Source organism: Octodon degus, unplaced genomic scaffold (genome assembly GCF_000260255.1).
Source record: "Octodon degus isolate 3935 unplaced genomic scaffold, OctDeg1.0 scaffold00273, whole genome shotgun sequence".
Lineage (NCBI taxonomy): Eukaryota > Metazoa > Chordata > Mammalia > Rodentia > Octodontidae > Octodon > Octodon degus.
The window spans coordinates 2216009-2232074 of record NW_004524849.1 but is presented as its reverse complement, the minus strand read 5'-3'; the positions used below and the strand labels follow the sequence as shown (position 1 = coordinate 2232074).

The window sequence follows — 16066 nt, the reverse complement described above, 5'->3', positions numbered from 1 at the left end:
TGAAAGTCATAGTCCAAGTCAAAAGAGGAGCCGTACATCTCCACTGCAGATCGTTTCACACCTGCTTTTCCTCTGTTCACTTTTGGCTCTGCAGCCAGATTAATATCTAAAACCTGGCCAGCAATCATTCTGCCATCCTCTCCAGCTACAGCAGCCCGAGCATTTCTCTCATTAACATACTGGACAAAGGCAAAGCCCTTATGAATGGAGCAACCCACAATTTTGCCATACTTTGAGAAGATGGCCTCCACATCAGATTTCTTCACCACCAGAGTGTTCAGATTCCCAATGAACACATGGGAATTCATGGAGCGAGGATCTGTCTTGTTGGTAACATTGCTAGCCATTGTGTTTGATGATAAAGTTGCTTACAGTGACAAAAACTGTAGCTGAAGATCAAAAAAATCTCACAGGAGAGATGAGAGAAGAGATTCGATTCCGAATCCCCTGCTCCCAGGTTCTACGTGGAGTTGACTGCTGCTCGAGGTCAGCAACGCGGCAGCGACCGCTCAGTCTCCGTCTCTTCACAAAATGACTGCATAAATTTTGAACCACAAATGCAAAATTGCTTTTCACCCTGTAATTCCCCTTTCATTTCATATGCTTTTTCCTTCAGTCACTATGCAAAGGGTTACTCAGGATGAGTATGTCATTATATATATTTTTTTTTCAATTAAATGTATCCTCAATGACTTTTCCATGATCTTTATAATTATTTTAGTGACTACATAATATTTCATTTAGTAAACATGTCTGTACTTACGCATTGTGAGCTAAGTTATCCGGGAAGACACTCCTTGATCTTTCCTACAAGTAACTGCAAATGCTTACTCTTCACAATAAAGTCACACAGTTGAGAGTGAGTGTAAAGCTATAGTAAATGGATTCCCTTAGTGAGGCAACCCATACTGATAAAAGGAGTCACCAGCTTTCAGCAAAATGCTTTCCGGGTGCTTTTGGGTTGAAGCAATTATGTAATAGTGGTATGCACTGTGAGCTCAGCTAAACCAGTCATTAAAAAGAGCTGTTTTGCTAGCCACTGATCCTTCTTGTAATAGGTCAGGAATGTAGATACTATTTTTATTGGGACATGACTGCTGGAGTGCCGTTAAAAGAAAAAGATCTGATCCCTAAGAGCCTGAACATTAAATTGTTTGCTATCCCTTCAAAACTAAAGAGGGAGCTGCCTGTGTTCTCTCCTGAACCAGGGCAGGTGATGGGTTTCCAGTGTCAGTACTTGCTTCCCTATTTCTTTTCTCTCTTTTTTTTTTTTGCAGAACCAAGAATCGAACTTAGGCCCTTGCACTTGCCAGGCAAGCACTTATTTTACTGAGCCATCTCCCCAGCCCCTGCTCCTATTTCTTAGAAGAAAATGGAACATGAAATAGTTAAGTGTTTAGGTCTTTGGGAAAAGTTACAAATTAGGAACTAGGTACATAACTCTAGACAAGAGCAGACTACTGTAGTCAGAAGTTTAAAGTCAACAAATTTGATACATTTTAAAACTGAATCTTTACCACACTAAGAGTTTATTTGCTGTGTATTGTTTTTGTTTTTACCTGCTCACCTGAGAAAATGAATTGTTCATTCATACGATCTTGGACAATGACAAAACGTTCTTTGATTTTCAGTTTTTCCTGTTTTCCACCTTGCATGATTGTATAGCTTTCTTTTCTTAGGAAATTATGGTAGGAATCAAATGAGATGTCATAAACTGTAAGATCTTCTGAGTAGTATGAAAAAAAAGCTACTATTAATGGCTGATAATGATGTCAGGTGGGCTTCCCTATTTATTTGAACTCTGGCTTACTTCAAGTTATGTCCAGGTTGTGTGGTAAAATTTTGCCTGCAGGGACTAAGCAACTCTCCACAAGGTCACTGAGAGGCACATGACCCAGTCTCTGTGGTCGGAGCTGGAGCACGACCCCACTAAGTGCATTGCCGCCACTGCTTATGTAACATATGGTAGATCCTTCTAAAAATTCACATTTGAGAAAGGGAATTTGATTATTTTCATTTGCTTTGCTGAGGTTTTTTGATGTAAATTTTTTTTCCTTCAGAGTACATATCAGCAGCATCTCCACAAATTGTTATTAGAGAACTAGAGTGGGTTCTGTCCTCACTACCTTAGAATACAATTCTACCTGTACATAGCCATATATGTCTGTCCTGGGCAAATAGGATATAATCATTTTGATCACTATCCTCTTGGCCTGACTCTAGTTGTTTGGAATAATAACCTGTGAGCCTGCCCAAAGTGTTACTTCTTTATTCACATATTTTAAATAAAGCTCTATCACAATGCTACTTTTTAAAAACATCACTTTGAGTAAGTACAAGCATTCATCTGAGCAGTTGACAAAAGGGGCATGTCTTAACTGTTTCCTTCATGAGGAAACAAAGTCATGAGCCCCTACACATTCAAGATCCATAGTTTTTGATTGTACCTTTCTTCTGTGTAATATTTTCCCCCTCAAATGGGGTTTGTGTGCTACCTGGAGCAGAAACACGCAGAACACTTGTTGAAATGCAGATTCCTTGGTCCAGTCCCAGACTTGCTGGGTCAGAATCTCTGGTGAAAAATCAAGAGCGGACGTACAAACAAGCCCCATAGGTGACTGCTGAGTTAAGCAGTGTAATGCTGGGTAGGGGAGTGCTTTTCGCAGTGTGACTCGGCAGCAGTAACATTACCTGCAGCTTTTGAGAAATGCAAACAAGTGGGTCCCATCCCAGGTCCACTGCATCACTCAGGGCTGGGGCTCAGTGTCCTGAGGCTTAGCAAGCTCCTTGGAGGGGAACGATGCTTATTGAAGCACGAGAAGCACTGGCGTTCAGTAGCTCTTTATACCAGTAGGGAAGAGACTCATTAAGATAATTTGATCCACTTGCAACACTTGGGCTTTATTTGTAACTATGAACTTTCGTATTGGAGAAGCTTTATAAGAGATTTAATTTAATACTCCATCAAGTGTTTAATTACTTCCTCTCCCCCTCCCTCCTTCCCTTTGGCCTTCTTTTCCTCTGTTTTCCTTTTCTCCCATTCTCCCTTGTTTCCTTGTTCTTTTACTTTGAGTATTTGAGAAGTACTACAGTATATACTAGGGATGCAGTGGTGACTAGAAACAGCAGAATTCCATGGAGATTAAGGTTTGGAAAAGACAAAGCTCTCATGATTATGCCCACTGTAAAATGATATGATGGAGAGATGACTACTGCCACAAAAGATTCAATAAAAGGTTTTGAGCTAGTCCATCTGCCTTCTATAGGGTGACTTGGCACTAGCGACATCCTACTAGAGCCTATTTATTATTTATTTATTTATTTATTTATTTATTTATTTATTGTGCCGGGGATTGAACTCAGGACCCTGTGCGTGCCAGGCAAGGACTTATTCTACTGAGCTATCTCCCCAACCCCAAAGTTGAGAAGGCTTTTTTTTTTTTTTGTCGGGGGAGGGGGCTGGCTCAGGCTGCTTTATGGGTGGATCAGGCATGAGGAGCTAGGGATCGAACCTAGGTATCTCACACCTGACTGCGTTTGCATAAGCACGCACTTAAACAACTGAGCTAACTGGCAGGCCCCTTAGAGCCTATTTCGCTTTAAGGTAAGCCTAGATACTAGAAATTTGTCCCCCACATTGAGTTAAAATCTGCCCCATTCTATTTCAAACTACTTATTTCTGACTCTAGTATCTGAATTGGCAAAGGGCAGACTGAAGCATTCGCGTGCACTACAGGTCTCCCTTCTAGGTTTTGAAAATGTGGATGAAGATTCCTCCCTTCTGGGTTTTTCTTTCCAAGGCTATGTGCTTTTTCATTCTAGTCTTCTTCAGGTGTACTCCACTTTTTTTTTTTTTTTTTTTTTCCTAAATGTTTATAAAGTATTTCAGTGCTCAGCAGAAGGGATAGGTATAGAATGACAAGCTTGGAAGAAAGAGCAAATCCAAGATCCATCTATATCCATCTTGTCCTTGTAACCTACATTTCTGAGGGCCAGCTTTGCCTGCTTATGGACAACTGTGTCACACTGCTAACTTATATCAGTCTAATAGTAACAGAAAACCCCAGGATTTGAGGGTTTTTTTCTTCAAAAGTTATTCTTTTGTTCCTTCAGTTGATTCACCAGTCTTTTGTTGCATAGAGACTCTGTGTTAGGCATGTACCCTGCCCATTTGAATGGTTAGATTCATCTGTCCATATGATGTTTCATTTGGATCCTGAGTCTCTAATCCCGAAGACTGTTAGAAACTTGAATTTGCAACTATGTTTTATGACTTTGTGGCCTTATGCCTTACTCAGAGGCTCATTATACAAGTAAGTCAAATGCCTTCTAGAACTACATGAATTACTTACCTGAGATTTCAGGCTAGCATCCATCAGTCATTTAAGTTATTTATTTTATGGTGTTTGCATTATCAACTCATCTACAGTTAGTGTGTCAATCAAAATCTTGCAAGATGTTGGTAACTGTCTTGCTAACATGGATATACAGGATACCTTCAGCAGCCTTCTAATCTCCCACTGTGACAGTTTTGTTGAAAGGAAATGGGCCAGTCTGTCTTCACTTTTCTAGTAATCACCACTTCCTTTTTTCTATTGAGAAACACCCTTTTAATTTTTTTTTTAACATTTTTCTAAATGGGTTCCTTTATTTTCATTTAGGCATCTAGAAAAGCTGCTATTGTATGCCCAGAAAGCTTGGAATCTGGTTCTCTCCTTTGACACCCATCAAATTTTTATTGGCAATTGGAAATTCAGGATATGGCTGTGCCTGGAGGTTGTTAGAAAAAGCTGGGAACACAGGCTGGGGGAGACAATACCTGAAAAACCTCTCACTTCTATAAAGGTAGAATGTTTAGGGGCTTGTATAACTGTACCAATGATTCAAATAAATGACAACTACTGTGAGGATCTGACACCTAAGGATACTGAAAAAATTACTATTATTATTATTATTATTATTATTATTATTATTATTTTGGTGGAACCAGGGATTGAACTCAGGCCCTTGCGCTTGCCGGAGAAGTGCTTATTCCACTGAGCCATCTCCCCAGCCCCTGAAAAAATTATTGATAAGCTGGAAACTGGCAAAATTCCCAAATCTGGACCAAGGAGTGGATGTTTCCGTTGTGAGCCAGTGGAAGGTCACGTACAGGAACCACCTACAGGACCTGGGTTTGGTGTGCAAGCAAAGCAGACCTTTAATTTATATTCTGCTGCAAATGTCACTGGAGAAATAAAATATGAATCACCTTTGAAAAAATTCATGAGATGTTGACTTTTGGCTGAAAATGGGCATATGACATTTTTCTGTGTGATTAGGAATTTCTCCGGAAAAAAAAAAGTCTTTCACCATTAATACCTCTCCCATTTATTTGAGAAGCATTTTATCTCCTCTGAGGGAGTTCTTATATTGTGGGCAGCAGGTGAATATTTTAGTCTGCTAATTTAAATAAGAGTTCAAAGATCTCTAGCCAGTGAACAGTTTCTTCTCAGAACAAAGGCTAGTCCCCATCAGTGTTCTCATTTGTTTGTTTAGTTTTTTAATTTTTTTGTGGAACTAGGGATTAAACTGAGGCCCTTGCGCTTGCCAGGAAAACGCTTATTCTACTGAGCCATCTCCCTGGCCCCAGAGTTCTCATTTGTAATGTAGCAATAGATACTTGCTTGGGCTGGTCACATGTAAGTAGGTTTTAAAATAAAAACTAAAATCTTTATTACCATTTTGTTAGAATGAACACTAGTCATTCTTAATTCTAGTAAAGGAGTTGTCATTTGTTTTGTCTAATTTTTAGCAATGTCTTGTCATATTCTGTCTGGCCTTCAATCTGTTCACTTGTAAAATTAGGAATCTGAGAAGAAAATTGGAAAATTTTCAACATATTGTATAGGCAACAATTTTCTGACAGGACTCTTAATGGTTTTGGAAATAATACCGAGAATTGACAGCTGGAGTTATACTAAATTAAAAAGATGCTGCACAACAAAGAAGACAGTCAACAGAGTGAAGAAACAATCTGCAGAATGAGAAAATATCTTTGCCAGCTATTCATCTGTCAGAGAAGAAATATCTAAAATATATAAAGTAATAAAAAATGTGACACAGAAACAACCAGTAATTCAATTAATAAATGAGCTGAACAGAACTTTCTCAAAAGTACAAATAGTTAATAAATATTTTATTTTATTTATTTTATTTTTTCAAGATCTAGCAGGTTTTATTAATGAAAAATTCTGCTTGGTTTCTTTTTCACCGGTCTGTTCTGGCATGCTTCTGATGATATCAGAATCTCCTGGATCCATGATTGCCAGCGTGCATACTCTCTAGTATTTTCCACATGCTGTGCCCAGTTCGATATTATTGCCGCTGTAGTGGTGGACACCAGTTTTGGCCAACATGGCATAGTAGTCTGTTTCAAATTTCCTCAAGGCTGGGCAGTTGTTGGCAAGGATGCCCAATTTCGCTTTGCCCTGTCTGATCATCTTCAGCATCTTCCTGTGCCCCAGCATGTGTATTCCACTTTTCATAACAAGATGGAGCCTAGAGTTGGTAGACTCCAGTTTTTTTTTTGGTCTTCTTTGCAGCCACCATCTTCCTGCCTTAGGTGCAGATAGCCCTCAACCAGGAGCAGCTGCCAAGATGGCCAGGGAGTGAGAAAGGCAGTCAATAAACATTTTTTTTTAAGTCTTTTGCCACCAGACATATGCAAATCAAAACTACAATGAGATTTTATCACACCCCAGTCAGAATCACCCTTATGAAAACAAACAAATAAAAGTGTTGGCAAGAATGCATGGGAAAAGGAGCCATTATACACTGTTGGTTGGAATGTAAATTAATATAGTCACCATGGAAATAAGTATGGAGATTTCTTTAAAAACTAAAAATAGAACCACTGTATGATCAAGCTATTCAAACTAGGTCTACAGCCAAATAAATCAGAATCAGCATACTATAGAGATACCTACAAACCCATGTTTACTACAGCTCTATTCACAGTTACCAAGTTACTGAATCACCCTAAGCAACCATCAACACATGAGTGGGTAAAGGAAATGTGGAATATGTACATACTGGGATAATATTCAACCATTACAAAGAATGAAATCATGTCATTTGTCGGAAAATGAACACAAAGGTGATCACGTTAAGCAGATTAAGTCAGACTGAGAAAGAGATGTTTTTCTCTTATGGAGAATATAGTAGGGAAATGACATAAGCATAGAAGGGGACAGCCTCGGAAGGAGGATGGAACATGGGGGAGAGGATATATGGGAAGAGAGGACAGTAGAGGGATGGATATAATCAGAGCATATTCTATGCTTGTATGGAAATATACTGAAACTCATTATTTTGTATAGTTAAGAATAACTATAATTTTTAAAAGCAAAATAAAACATAATAATTTTCACTAGATAATCCCAACTCTGTGATATATATTCAGAATTATATGCTTCTAAACTTAGAATAAAAAAATCTCTTTTAAAATGTTTTTTGGTTACACTGGGGAATGAACCCCGGGCCTTCCACATACTAGAAAATCTCTTTCATGGAGCTATGTCCCAGGCTCCCAACCTTTAAAAGTAATTTTAAAATTAAACCACAAAATACATAGAAATTACCATGTGAAACTGATGAACTCTGAATGAGAAGGCTGCATTGCATCAGCATCGCTTTTGTCATTTTGATCTTGTACCAGAGGGCTGACCTATGTTCTCTTGGGGTGGGGGTTGGTGTAAAGGGTATGTGTGATATCTATATTAATTTTTATCATAGCAAGTAACTGTAAGATTATCTCAGAAAGATTGCAAACATCAAGCCATAGAGTGTTGTAGTAGGCTTGGAGATGAGTGGATCTGGCCTGACCACACACTTAGCATAAGCTGTTCTGCTATCCTGAGACTCCGTTGCTTCACCCTCAGTAAATTGGAGACGTGAATGCCTCCCTAGAGGAATTATTGGAAGCATTGCATGAGACATGGCCCCTACACCATGGTTGGGACTCTGTAAGTGTGCCTTCCCTTTTGCTCTGGAGGAGACAGGAAGGCCAGTGGCCTCCCCACAGCTCTCCTGGAGCCTGAAGCTGGAGACAGTTCAGCAGTGTACACCAGTGAGGGGAGCCCATAGCAGAGTAGTGAGTAATGCTGTTACATAAGTTTCACAGATCACCAGGCGGATCAGCTAACATGGTCTGGCACCATTTACCAATAAAATAAAATAACAGAGCTGCTTCCAAACCCAGTCCCAGTGCAGCAGCCAGAATCAGAGTCTTCGATGACTCCACAAGCCTGGAGTTTTGCTGTTTAAGTTGACTCAGACATGTTATAAATCTGTGTAGGTGGAAAAAACAAAAGTGATACCTTTCTGGCTGGCTCTCTGAGTGACTGTCCCCAAGAGGCCTAGAGAAGATTTCCTTTCCTTGCAGAATTCTTAATCATGTCTTCCAAATGTGAGTTTTCCATGCAGCTGCATGGATGAAGAAATAGGAAGCGACGAAGGAGAACAGTGCATTCCTAGACATTTCTCGGTCCTGGGGGTGTGATTGTTGAATGAGTGGCCAAAAATGTGTTTGTCACATGTCTTCTAATGCTTAGTTTCCCAGGATTCTGTCTGTGCCCCGGGTCCTGGCGAGTGTTTTATCAGTGAGTTGCATAGAAACATGAAAGATAAACCTAGCCAGTTTTCTGATGATACAAAGGTGAAAAGGAGTTAGGAGACAATTACAATTTCTAAAAGCCTTTAGCAGTCTTTGGCTGATTGGGCTGATCACAGTAATTTGTAATTTAATAGGGATGATGTTAAAATCTGTCCTTAAAAGTCAAACAGAGAAATACAAGAAGAGGCTTAGATTGGCAAGAGGTTTTTTAATGTATTTAGTACAGAGTCTATAGGGTCTCACTATATAGATCAGACCTGGAGTGATCCTCCTGTTTTCAGTCTCCCAAGTGCTTGGATTACAGGCAAGAGTTTTATATGAAAAAGGTGTAAGAATTTTATTGGACTGCAGGAAACATAGGAGTCAGCAGCATGATGTGGTTGTAATTAAAAGAGGGGTTAGAAAGCAGAAAAAGGACAGTAATCTTTCTTCTGTGTGTGACATATTAGATAACATGCAGAATATTACAGTCAGATATAAGGGCCAGGTTTAGAAAAGATGTTGATAAATTAGAGTGGATCACTGCAGAATGGAAAGAAAAAGGAAGGCCAAAATTTAAAAGATCCAAAAGATAATGTTGTCTATAGATTAACTGAAGAAAATTTAGTATGTCCTGATTATTGTTGAAGTTCCCATGTGGAAGAGTAAACTTGTATATTTTGCTCTGAAAGGGGAAATGGGATTAATGAGAAGAGTTTATGGAAACAGGTTTTGGCTCAACAGAAGGAAAAACTTTCAAATAATTAGACTCTTTCAATGATGGAAAGAACGATTTCATGAACCATGCGTTGTCTGTTGTTGGAAATAGTCGAACCAAGGCCAGATGAGTGTGTTGTTTGCCTGGGATTCCAAAAGATCCCAGTGTGTGGGGGGAAAAAAAAATCCCAGTGTGGAGCAAAAGCTAGAGGTAGGTGACCTTTACAGTCACCTCCAACTCCCCTGGTCTATGACTTAAGTCAGCAGGAGTGCCAAGGCTGCTTATGACATGCCAGAGCCACTTTTTCAACTCTTGGCTGCGGTGCTGACCAGCTGTGTGACCTTCAGCTAAACAAAAGTTAACTGTCTCTTCACTCCAGTTTCCTCTCCCATTAAAATGAAGGAGCTGAATTTAGTGTTGTCTAGGTTGCTGTTAGTGCACCCATCCTATTACATGTTGAAAGGAGACTTGGGATTGATACCTGCCTTTTTCTAAGTCCACTTGCAAGGAGATGGCTTAAAGAAGCATACCAGTGGTGATTCTGGGGCCTTTGATCTAAACGCTCAATTTGTTCATTGGCAAGAGAGAGAGATTATGAACCTAGAATTTGTTCTCTAGCAAGAAGTTGATCAAATTGGGAATCTGACTCCTCTCAAACACTTGTACATTCTGCCTGAGTTCATACGCCTTTGCAAACAACTTAAGAAAAATGAAGATCATTTTACTATTGCAATGTATTTTCTTTTACAAAGAGAACCTTTGTTTTTTATTTGCTTAGTGATACAATTGCTGTTGAATTTTGTTCATAACCATAAGAACAAATACCCATAAAACAAGCTGCTGTGTAGCAAATTTGTTCTAAAAGTTTTGTATACATAAATTCATTCAATGGATTTATAAGATTTATGAAAATCTAATGATGAATCTGTAGGTTAGGACCACCCCATGGTAAGGAAGTGGTTAAGAATCTTATTTTTCTGTCTTAATGCTCAAGAGCTGTTATTCTCTGAGGCTTTATCGCTAATGACTATAAATTTTCGCAGTCCCTTTGATTACTAATAAATTTCTTCTCTGCTCAGGTTAAGGTGCTTCACTTCTACCACCATTACATTCAAATCCTTTCTGTCTCTTTGACTTTTAAGCACACATCACTGTCTTCAAAGTCTCATTTCTTCAGTTGTTGTTGTCCCCCCCCCCTCCCCAAGATCATTGGCTCAGCAACCATCCATGCAAATCAGGACATCCTTGTTTGCTTTAGTATAGATCAAGGAGGTAATTGACTGGATTTAAAATACCTCCTCTAGTTTCTGAGGTCAATAGGAGAAGAAATAGGGCAAGTTTTACTTTTTGTAAGGAGGTGAAGAATTGTTTTTTTTTGGCTGGCAGATCTGGCTGTATTCACTCCACCCAAATACAGTACCACATTTTCTTCCATCTCCTCCTTCCCTTAGGTTGGAAATGAAAACAGCTGTTAAAAATAAGAGCACATGACTCAATCTTGAATCGCAATGTAGTAATTACAGTTTCCATCTCATTTGGTGAAGCCCCTCCCAGCGCCCTGAGCACATATTGTGATCCCATTGTGGGGAGAATGCGACCAATGGTGTTGTCAGTTTTATAGCAAGATCCTAACTTTTTGTTTTCCAAACCCCTGAGGTTAAGCATTGAATCAGTTGTTGAGCCAAGAAAAATTACAAGGCATAAAGTACTTTGGTTTGAAAACCTGATGCTTGGGACATGCTCTTTTTCTGGTTTTTTAATTTTGATTAAATCTCTCTCTGGAAACTAGAAATGTCAGTTCTTGGTGCACATTTTAGAAAGTGGTGTCTCTGGACTTCACAGTACTTTTGCTGTGGAGGTTTTTGTTTGAAGTCTTTCAGAGGTTATGGCCTGAAGTGTATTTGCTCTTCCCCAAGTTCCTGAGCTTGTGATTTAGCAAGTATATCTCAGGAGAGCGCCCCCTGCAGATGGTTAACTGCTGCCTTGCTGGGCAGGCCGAGTCTCCTTTAGCTCTGCTCCGTCCCCTGCGCCAGGTGGCGCTTGTCTGTGTAATCTCGTTGTTCAAATCTATGATCGTGCCCCCTGCGGGTCAGCGCCGTCAATTGACCAGGCCAATATCACCCTCTGAAGATCACATCCTAGGCCAAGAGATCCTTGTCACAAGTCTGAGCCCAGCCTGGGCAAGTTCCTAACCTACCGAGGTCCTGGTCTCAAAATGAAAAACAAAACAATGGTTTGGGAAATGCAGCCCAGTGTGAAGGGCCTGGGTTCAATTCCCAGTACTGGGAATGAATGAATGAATGAATGAATGAATGAATAAATAAATAAATAAATAAATAAATAAACTAACTCTGTGGCCTATAGCAGGAGAGGCCTTAAATTTGTCTCTTGCTCACTGGATTTCTCCATTCTAAGATTTGTTTTCTTTGTCATTTGATTCAGTTCCTTCTTTCCTTCCTTCTTCCCTTTCTTCTTTCTTTGTCTGTGATGTTGGGATCAACCCCAGGGTCTCGTGCAAGCTGACCCCAAGCTCTGCCACTGAGTTCCATGTCCCTGATCCAAGTGAGATTATTTTTAAGTTACTTTCCACACTAAGATTTCTGTAGTTCTATTATTACTGTATCCTCCAAGAGCTAGCTACACGTGTTGGAAAGGAAGAAGCATGAGTGGAATGAGTGTGGAATTTGGGAAGGGCCGTTTGGTCCAGTTCTGTCCCTCACACCCTAAAGGCCACCATCGGATGTCTATTCCTTTATTGTGGGATATGGCTGCCTAGATAAAAGGTTACTTGAAGTCCAATATTTTTGGAGAGACAAAGCATACACTAGCATGTGAAGCAGTGCAGTGCAAGGACCAGAAGGAGGCGTAACGTCAGGCAGCCTGACTTGTCACCGGGCTCTGCCCTGCACTAACTAATTTTTGTGATTGTAGGCAATTAATTCACCTTTTTGTGCTTCAGTCTCTCATATGTAAAATGTGAATGATAATAATACTCTCTTCAGGGGCTGGGGAGATAGCTCAGTAGAATAGTAAGCACTTACCTGACAAGTGCAAGGTCCTGAGTTCAATCCCTGGCACTGCAAAAAAAGAAAGAGAAAGAAAGAAAGAAAAGAAGAGAAGAGAAGAGAAGAGAAGAGAAGAGAAGAGAAGAGAAGAGAAGAGAAGAGAAGAGAAAGGAAAGGAAATAATATTCTCTTTAGGAGTATTTGTTAGGTCTCCATGAAATAGGTGAGGTCTTTAGATGAACAGTATCTTGCTGCACAGGTGTTAGCAATAGTTGTCCTCTGTTGCAAAAATTAGCATACTATGTGATGGCCTTTTGATAGGTATCTTGTACCAGGTCACAAAGAAATTAGAAAGTGCCAGCCAAATAGCTCAGTGGATTAAAGCACCTGCAAGCAGGTGCAGGGGCCCGGGGTTCAATCCCTGGGCCTGCGGTGCCCTGAGGCATGCTGAGAAGACAATTGAGATGGGGCATGGTGGCACATGCCTGTAATCCCAGCTCTTAGGAGACTGTAAACAGGCGGATCAGTACAAGTGTGATCTAATACTGAGACCCTGCACACCCTGTATACCCTTCCCTAAAAAATACAAAAGAAAAAAAAAAAAAAAAGAAAGAAATTTAAGAGTTTTCACAAAAGGTCCTGTGGCTGGATGGCCTGTGTGAGGGAGGTGTTGCAGTTGGTAACATAAAGATAGTTGGTCTATGGAAGGAGAAAGGGAAACATCTCTGAGAAAGAGAAAGGCAGATGAATTTATATCTAGTACTATCCATTATGTACAGAAAATGGCAAAGTTAATCTACTAAGGTGGTGAGCAAGTAATGTGATCACTTAAAAATGAACTTTGACCCATGTACTTGCCTAGATTTTTATGTTTCATAATGTCATGCTTTTCAGTGAAGGGGAGCCTTTTAGAATTCTCAGTGGTGCAAACAGCCTGCCTGCAGCACATGTGCCATAGGTTTGCCACCACTACTGAAGATAATCCTAGGTCTCTGAACTATCACACTTGAAGAACTATGGAAGAATATAAAACAGAGGATTGCCCTTTGCTAACTGCCCCTTCCTCTTTCCTTTAGATTATATGAAGCAGAAGACATTTGAAGCCCAAGCCTTTTTAGAAGCTGTGCAGTTCTTCCGACAGGAGAAGGGTCATTATGGCTCATGGGAAATGATTGCTGGGGATGAAATCCAGGTAAGACAGGGCTCATAAGTTTGGAGCCTGTCTCCATATGGGTGGTGGGAGCTCAGGATCATCTTCATAAATGATCAGAAAAAGTGACAAAAATGAAAGATAGAAAAGGCTGGGGAGATAGCTCAGTAGAATAGGTGCTTGCCTGGTAAGTGCAAGGTTCTGAGTTCAAACCCTGGCACTACAAAAAAAAAAAAAAAAGAAAGAAAGAAAGAAAGAAAGAAAGAAAGGAAAGAAAAAGGAAAAACATTGAAAGATAGAAAAAAAAATGAATGAAAGATAGGGCTTCAAAGACTAGCTCTCTTATTGTCTGAAGCATTTGGTCAGCAGCCTATTAGACACCCAGTACAAGGACCACCAGACCAGGCAACACAAGGTAGCGTGAAACGCAGCAACCAAAAGGGGAGTAACCGATCCCTTCACTCCCACCCCCCATGTCTTTTATAGGCTTCTTCTGTGCTTTCAGGTTGGAAGCAAATGTGAGTAGTGAGGTATAGTGCAGTGTGTGAAGGGGTGTCAGGGATATCAGACCTCCATTTAAATCTTGCAAAATTGTTCAGTCTCTTTTAGTCTCAGGTTACTCCCTTCTAAAAGTAGGGATAATGAAGTTTACCAGATAGAGTTGTGAGTTCTAAGTAAAATGTTACTGAACTAGTATTTGGCATAAAGGTATCTTCATCAACTAACATATAAATGAACTAATGAACAGAAACAAATTTAAAAATCATTAGCAAGTTTTCTATATGCTGCATTTACCATTTCTTATTTTCTATCCTTGATGGTCTACTATAATCTCCCATAAACCTGATGGGGTTGTTTTTTTGTGGAATTGGGGATTGAACTTGGGTCCTTGCGCTTGCCAGGCAAGTGCTTATTCTACTGAGCCATCTCCCTGGCCCCAACCTCATGAGATGTTGATCATGTCCTGGGCACATTGGTGGGCTTGGTCTCATAAACAGTGCTGGAAATCCTAAAGGAAACTGTTCATGCTATGACCCAATCTTCGTGATGATACTGGTTGCATGGCTGATACAGCCAAGAGGATGCTGAGGATGGATGTATTCAATTATGGTATCACTCATTTATTCATTTTATGCATCTTCTGGAGTGTCTCTTTGTGGGTGGACTGGAATTTTTTTTTAAATTAGGGAACAATATTTGAAAGATGATAAATGGTTTCTTAGCCTCTATGTGGTCATTAAACAGCTAAAGCCAATCATTGTCGCTTGGTGAAGGAGCTGTTCTTTATCACTGTGCCACATGAAACATGAACTCCTTTTAGGATATATTTGAAATGACTTAATTTCCCAACCTGAGACTTATTTCAGAACTTTAAACAATTTTCAGAAACAAACATTTTGGGAAGCATAGCCATTTGTAAGTCTGATAAGATTAAAGAATACAGTGCATAAGCCTAAAATAAATAAAACAAAACATAAAAAGGGGAGGCTGGAGCATTTATCAGTGATTTACTTGTTTTATAAGGCAACACATTTAATATTAATATTAAATGTCAAAATGACTTTTTTTTAATAGAGCAAATTCTCTGCCTTAACAGTTGAATAAGTTGGGGAGGGCAATTATTATTTCTGCTTTGGAAATGAGAAAACTGAGGGAGACAAAAAAGAAGGTAAGTTGCCTAGTCTTTTCATTCAGTAACTATGTATTCAGCACCTACTATGTTCCAAGCCCTTTGCTAGGAGATAGTGATCCAGAAACAGACAGTAAAAGTTCCGGCTCTGTGAAGTTGGTAGTTTCATGGTCACTTGTTAAGTGGACAGGGCAAAGGAAGTGATATGTTTCTGCCTCCCGATTCAGTGGGAGATCGACACCCATGGGCTTATATTGAGTCACACATTTAGTTATTTCCATGAGTTCAGCTAATGCACTTGGTTAATTATTTTCTTTCACTTGAAATCTTACATCAGCTCACATTCATTCATGATGCCATTGAAAATAGGTTCTCAATAAATGCTTTGTGAGGGGTTGGATATCATTCTGTGTGTGTGTGTGTGTGTGTGTGTGTGTGTGTGTGTGTGTGTACTGCTTTTCCTTTGGGCTGACAGATGCTAAGTGCTATCAGATGCAAGAGAGTTAAATAGCTCATCTCTCTTGTGTTGAGGCCAGCAGACATAGAAAGCATCAAGAAGACAAGGCAGCCACATGTGTGTGGCTGTACATGTATACTAAGGTGTGTTCACATGAGGCTATCATAAGGTGTTAGCTAAGGTGCTCATTTTGCGGTATAAAAAAATGCTGTGAGCAAATAGAACTACAAAAAAACAGGGAAGAGCTCTCTCAATGCAAGAGTCATTAAGTGATGAGTAAGACATTTTGATCCACCAGGAATCTTAGTATCTTTGGTGAAATAACAGACTCATAAAGTGAGCTCTAGTGGAACATTTCACAATTACTTGTGAAGCACTTGCTAAATGAGAAAAAGAAGATTCAGAGAGTTTGACTGAAGTTAGTTTGGGACTGCAACATACTTTGTTTTTCTAAAATTATTTTTTATTTTT

General features: G+C 39.7%; 1 protein-coding gene across 1 annotated transcript in view; it reads left to right on the top strand.

The window, feature by feature from the left end:
• The window catches only part of Fam129a (family with sequence similarity 129 member A), a 179948-nt gene that overhangs the window by 130298 nt on the left and 33584 nt on the right, over positions 1-16066 (top strand). The window contains exon 6 of the mRNA XM_004646607.2: positions 13435-13550. Within this exon, the coding sequence (XP_004646664.1) occupies positions 13435-13550 (116 nt within the window). The remainder of the gene's footprint in view (positions 1-13434; positions 13551-16066) is intronic.